Raw genomic sequence first — 6884 nt, 5'->3', positions numbered from 1 at the left:
TACAGCTCCGATTGGACCCCTAGCCTGGGAACCTCCATATGCCGCGGGAGCGGCCCAAGAAATAGCAAAAAGACAAAAAAAATAAAATAAAATAAAATAAAATAAAATAAAATAAAATAAAATAAAAAAGAACGAATCCCAGAGTTTCACCTACCAACTATTCCGCAGCACACATTCACAACATCACCAAGAAAATGCAGGTGGACCTGGACCCAACCATTATTTTTTTACAATGATTTTTATTTTTTCCATTATGGCTGATTAAGAGTGTTCTGTCAATTTTCTACCATACAGCAAGGTGACCCAGTTTCACATACATGTATACATTCTTTTTTGTCACATTATCATGCTCCATCATAAGTGACTAAATATAGTTCCTAGTGCTATAAAACAGGATCTCATTGCTTATCCATTCCAAAGGCGATAGTTTGCATCAATTAAACGCAAATTCCCAATCCATCCCACTCCCTCCCCCCCCCCCTCCTCCTCGGCTACCACAAGCCTGGTTTCCATGTCCATGATTTTCTTTTTTGTGGAAAGGTTCATTTTTGCTGTATATTAGATTATAGATATAGGTGATATCATTAGTATTTGTCTTTCTCTTTCTGACTTACTTCACTTAGTATGAGAGTCTCTAGTGCCATCTATGTTGATGCAAATGGCATTATTTTTTCCTTTTTATGGCTGAGTAGTATCCCATTATGTATATATACCACATCTTAATCCAATCATCTGTCAATGGACATTTACATTGTTTCCATGTTGTGACTATTGTGAATAGTGCTGCAATGAACATGTGGTGCATGTGTCTTTTTAAGGAAAGTTTTGTCCAGATATATGCCCAAGAGTGGGATTGCTGGACCCAGCCATTATTAAGGTGTATCATGCCCTTTTGCCCATTTCTTTCTAATGAAACACTGCCTGTGGTGTATAATTTTAGAGATTTTTATTTACAAGGGAATTCCTGAATGTGCTTACAACTGTGTTCTGTGTTAAGTTTGAGTTATGATTTGCAAAGGGTTGCTGCTTCTCACGGTTGATATCTCATATAGAGGGCAATAATTTTTATTTTTAACACTTTCATTTTCTTGTTTTGAAGACCATTGCTACTGTGCATGTGATTATTTTAATCTGTGCTTCTCTTTGCCCAATTCGCAAAAGAAAACCAGGTAATATCATGGATGGAAAGAATCAAACAGCTCTGTCTGAATTCATCATTTTGGGATTCTCCAATCTAAACGAACTGCAGTTTTTACTCTTCACCATCTTCTTCCTGACCTATATCTGTACTTTAGGAGGAAATACATTCATTATCTTGGTGACTGTGGTTGATCCACATCTACATACACCCATGTACCATTTCCTAGGGAATCTGGCCTTTCTTGACATCTGCTATACCACCACCAACGTCCCCCAGATGATGGCACATCTTCTATCAGAGAAGAAGAGCATTTCTTATGGGGGATGCATGGCTCAACTTTTTGCATTTATTTTCTTTGTGGGATCAGAGTGTCTCCTCCTGGCAGCAATGGCATATGATCGCTACATTGCAATCTGTAAGCCCTTGAGGTATTCAGTTATTATGAACAAGGTTCTGTATAGCCAGTTAGCAGCTTCCTGCTGGTCTGGTGGTTTCCTCAATTCAGCGGTGCACACAGTACTGACATTCCGACTGCCCTTCTGTGGCAACAACCAGATTAATTACTTCTTCTGTGATATACCTCCTTTGTTGGTCTTGTCTTGCGGGGACACTTCTGTCAATGAATTGGCACTACTATCCATTGGGGTCGTCATTGGTTGGACTCCTTTCCTGGGTATTGTCCTTTCCTACCTCTATATTATCTCCACCATCTTGAGGATCCGATCGTCCAAGGGGAGACAAAAGGCCTTTTCCACCTGTGCCTCCCACCTGACCATTGTCCTTCTCTATTATGGCAGCACCATCTTCACATACGTACGGCCCATCTCATCTTACTCACTGGAAAAAGACAGGCTGATCTCAGTATTGTATAGTGTTGTCACTCCCATGCTAAACCCTATAATTTACACACTGAGGAATAAAGACATCAAGGAAGCCATGAAAGCTGTGAGGAGAAAGTGGCAGCTGCCACTTCTTTCTTTCGATGTGTAACCTTCACTTATCTGCTGTCAATTATTTTAACCATATATAAACTGTGGCTTTTTCACCAGCTAGCTGTTTTTAGTGACACTCAGTTGTGTGTGTGTCTTTTTTTATGTTTTTTTTTTTTAGGGCTGCACCTGAGGCATATGGAGGTTCCCAGTCTAGGGATCAAATTGGAGCTGCAGCTGCTGACCTACAGCACAGCCACAGCAATGCCAGATCCAAGCTGTGTTTTGACCTACACTACAGCTCACGCCGCCAGATCCTTAACCCACTGAGTGAGGCCAGTGATCAAACCCGAGTCCTCATGGATACTAGTTGGGTTCATTAACCACTAAGCCATGAGGGGAACTTCCCAGTGACACTCAGTTTTTAAGTCAATTGTGATGTATGGACAGATAATGAAGAGTTGGCACACTCAACGCTAAGTGTACATATTCTGGAGCTTTTGTTAGTCCTGTGCAAAGTTGTTAATGTTACTCTTTTTAGATATGTCCTCTTGTTGATACTGTCCATTTCTGAATTCTTCATCCCAAAGATGGTGCCCCTTTTCCATGCAAAATTGGTTATAAAGTTTAAGTAAACTTCTCTATTCCCATTTGTTCATCACTTGATCAGATAATTTTAGTCTTCCTGTGTCAGCATTTGTTCCTCATCAAATATTGCAAAAATGGGAAACAGCCAACATTTAATCTTTGATTATATGCTCTTCAATCTCAATGTGGTCTGCCTCTTTCATCTGCCTTCCTTTCTTCTTTTCATTCTTTCTGTTTCTTTCCTCTCTCTCTTCCCATTCCTTTCCTTCCTTCCATTCTTCTTTCCTTCCTTCCTTTCATTTATTCTTATTATTTACCTCAATAAGCCTTTTTTAATCTTAAAACAATTATTATTTAAAAATTTTGGGGTCCCTGTCATGGCTCAGCAGTAACAAACTTGACTAGGATCCATGAGGACGAAGTTTTGATCCCTGGCCTCGCTCCATGGATTAAGGATCTGGCATTGCTGTGAGCTGTGATGTAGGTCAAGGAAGTGGCTCTGACCTTGCATTGCTGTGGTTGTGGTATAGGCTGGCAGCTACAGCTCCAATTTGACCCCTAGCCTGGGAACTTCCCTATGTCGTGGGTGCAGCTCCTAAAAAGTCAAAAAAAATTAAATTAAAAAAATAAATAAATGAAAATGTTATTGTGGTAAAAACACTTAACGTGAGATTTACCTTCTGGATAAAGAAGATGCAGTACATATACACAATGGAATATTACTCAGCCATTAACAGGAACGAAATACCGGTATTTTTAGCAACATGGATGGAGCTAGAAATTATCATGCTAAGTGAAGTTAGTCAGACAATGAGACACCAACATCAAATGCTATCACTGACATGTGGAATCTGAAAAAAGGACACAATGAACTCCTTTGCAGAGCAGATACTGACTCACAGACTTTGAAAAACTTAATGGTTTCCAAAGCTCAGGGGGTAGGGGGAATGCACTGGGGTTGTGGGATGGAAATCCTATAAAATTGGATTGTGATGATCATTGTACAACTATAAATGTAATAAATTCATTGAGTAATAAAAATAAAATTAAATTTAAAAAAGAGATTTACCTTCTTAACAAATTTTTAAGCACACAATAGTGTGGGGAGTTATTGTTCAAAGGATATGCAGTTTCGGTGATGCAAGGTAATGCATCTGCTGTACAACATTGTGACTATAATTAACAATATTGTTATACTGATTAATTATAATCCTATGCCACTGCTCCTCATTTTGTAAATGTACAGCCTTTACTTCTATCCTTAATTCAGTCGTCTCATAAGCCCAAGTTTATTGTTTTAATTCAAACTCAATGTTCTTGTCAAAATCATTTTTCATTCTTTAAAAAAAAAAAATCAATGCCACTACAAATCCCACATCTAGTTTCTATCTCATTATTTTTCTTCCCTTCCTGATGCTCTTCCGGTAATTAGTTCAGAGCTCTGAACAAAAACAGCATTTCAGTAAAGCTGTGGCTGATGATTTTCAATGTACTAAAGAAAATAAGTAAAGTAATATTAAAAAGAAGAAAAATTAAATGCACATAATAAAACCTATGGAAGTAAATCCCAAAACAAATTTCCTGGCATAACACTGGAGAGGTTCATAAGCCATCTGAGATGTTTCTTCTCGCAACAAAATAGGAAGGAGAGTAAGAACTGTGGAGAGTGAGAATGAAGAGAAAAGAGAGCCAATAATCAATGATATTATATACCTGAGCAAATGGGAGTGGCTACGACACGGTGCAAGGGCTTACCTCTGTGATAGGAAGGAAAGAGGAGATGGTAAGTACATCCGTGTATTTGGAGGCCAAAAAGTGTTGGAGTTCCTAATCGATGGTTTGTTTCACTTTGTAATGTAAGAAAAAATTATCTACTTAAAATGTTTTTAAAACCTGTAATGTCACAATTAATTTTTAATTGGGATTTAGTATTTATGCCATAAAATATATAAAACACAATTGTACATTTAGAGGAGATTTGACTGATGCTATCGAATCACTCCAGAAAATTTCCTCCATGCCCTGTCCCAGTCAATTCTCCCACCCACTCCAGAACTCACTCTTCAGATTTATTTATTTATTTATTTATTTATTTTGTCTTTTTGCTATTTCTTGGGCCGCTCCCGCGGCATATGGAGGTTCCCAGGCTAGGGGTCCAATCGGAGCTGTAGCCACCGGCCTACGCCAGAGCCACAGCAACGTGGGATCCGAGCCGCGTCTGCAACCTACACCACAGCTCACGGCAACGCCGGATCATTAACCCACTGAGCAAGGGCAGGGACCAAACCCGCAACCTCATGGTTCCTAGTCGGGTTCGTTAACCACTGCGCCACGACGGGAACTCCCACTCTTCAGATTTATATTGTCCTGTCTTAATTTGGTCTGATCTAGAGTTTGATATAAATGAAATCATATGGTATGTGCTATTTTGTGCCTAGTTTATTTTGATTAACATAATACTTCTAAGATTCTTCCATGATTTTGAGGATATCAGTAGTTTGTTCTATTTTATTGCCAAGTGGTATTCCATTATATGAATTTACTGTGATTTATCTTTCAACAGTCAATAGATATTTGGGCTGTTTATAGTTTTGGCTATACAAATAAAATTTTTATGAAAATTAATGTAGAAATCCCTTGACAGATATGTGTCCATTTGTCTTGAATAAATTAGGTAGAGGTGAAATGCCTGAGTCATAAATAATATATTTAACTTTGCTAGAAAATGGCAATAAATATTCCAATGTAGTTGTTTCAATTTATTCTCTCACCAGCAGTATATGAGTTCTAGTCGCTCCATGTCTTTGCCAATGCTCTTGATATTGTCAGTTATTTTTAAGCCACAAACATTAATTGGCTCATGTAACAGAAGTCCAGAGGAGATGGGCTTCAAGTACAGTTTCATCAGGGCTGTGGCCTGATTTGTTTGTGATTCTCTCACATCTGCTCCCATCCATGGAGCTTCATTTTCAGGCTCCCTTCCAGCAGCATTCAGGGTTTCAGGCTCCTTCTATTTCCATGGATAATATTGGAGCCCTCCCCCTCTCCACTCTCACAAACATTGTAAAAAAGGTCTTGGGCTTTGTCTGACTTGATCTTATTGAGCCAGTTCTGGCTCTTGGAGTGTCTGGTTCTAAATGGCTGTTTAGGGAAACCAAGAAGGTGGAGCTGATGAGCATATCTAAGTGACATTTGGGCCTCAGGGCTCACTGGAGTCTGGAGGAGTTTCTGCCTAGTCATTGAAGGAGGTAATTGAAATGAGGTGACCACTAGATGACTCTCAGGCTGGACCAGGGCAGTCAGAGGCTCCTCACCCCACTCCTTGGAACATCCATTCTGCCCACGGTTCTCACAGTGGGAGCCATATTTGAAGGCTGCAGCTCTGAGAGAGCAATGTATTGCTGAGAAATTGGGATGGCACACATGATCGAACCCAACTAAGGCCTCTGTATAAATTTAATTTTTTTTTATTTTTAATTTTTTAATTATAGTTGATTTATAGTGTTCTATCAATTTCTGCTATATAGCAAAGTGACCCAGTAATCTTTTAAGATTCTGGTGGGCAGGGACAGGGATCTTCTCATTTTCCGGGCTCCCAAGAGAAATTTTCTAAGTTCCTTGCTTACTTTTTTTTTTTTTTTTTTGGTCTTTTTAGGGCCTCACCCTCAGCATATGGAAGTTCTCAGGCTAGGGGTCGAATTGGAGCTGCAGCTGCTGACCTATGCCACAGCCATAGCAACGCAGGATCCCAGCCCCGTCTGTGACCTACACCACAGCTCATGGCAACCCTGGATCCTTACCCACTGAGCAATGCCAGGGATTGAACCCGTGTCCTCATAGATACTAATCGGGTTTATTACCTCTGAGCCCCCATGGGAACTCCATCCTTGCTTACTTTTTTACTACTGCCTACCATCTGGAATCGTCTGCCTCTTTCTTCCATCTCTCCCTGCCCTCCGTTTTAGATTTCACCCAAGGAAGTCCCAAGTTTGCAAACCACCACAGTGCTCTCTGCTCTCTGCTCTGCACAAGTGTCTGATTTTATAAAATAATACAGTTATCTTGGCAGCAGAACACTGGAGCTGGAACTCCCACGCCTGAGCTCTTCAGAGTTCAATATCATATATGGGTCTGTTTGAAGACCCATGAGAGACCCAGCACTGAGATTTTGGAGGTTATACTGTACGTCATGGCAAACGCATTGAAACGTGGCTACATCCCACCAT

The 6884-nt window shown here is 39.9% G+C and overlaps 1 protein-coding gene across 1 annotated transcript; it reads left to right on the top strand.

Moving 5' to 3' along the window:
- The first annotated feature begins 1177 nt into the window (after nt 1–1177).
- LOC125134985 (olfactory receptor 5V1-like) lies at nt 1178–2131 on the top strand. Its single transcript, XM_047794541.1, has one exon. The coding sequence runs from the start codon at nt 1178–1180 to the stop codon at nt 2129–2131; it is 954 nt and encodes a 317-aa protein (XP_047650497.1).
- Nucleotides 2132–6884: the final 4753 nt, after the last annotated feature.

The sequence above is a fragment of the Phacochoerus africanus genome, chromosome 9, assembly GCF_016906955.1.
Source record: "Phacochoerus africanus isolate WHEZ1 chromosome 9, ROS_Pafr_v1, whole genome shotgun sequence".
Lineage (NCBI taxonomy): Eukaryota > Metazoa > Chordata > Mammalia > Artiodactyla > Suidae > Phacochoerus > Phacochoerus africanus.
Note: the sequence above shows the minus strand (reverse complement) of the source record. Positions and strands in the feature narration are given on the sequence as shown.

What these genes read in the sequence shown, in the direction of transcription:
- LOC125134985 (XM_047794541.1), top strand. Translation starts at nt 1,178, where the DNA reads ATGGATGGAAAGAATCAAACAGCTCTGTCTGAATTCATCATTTTGGGA.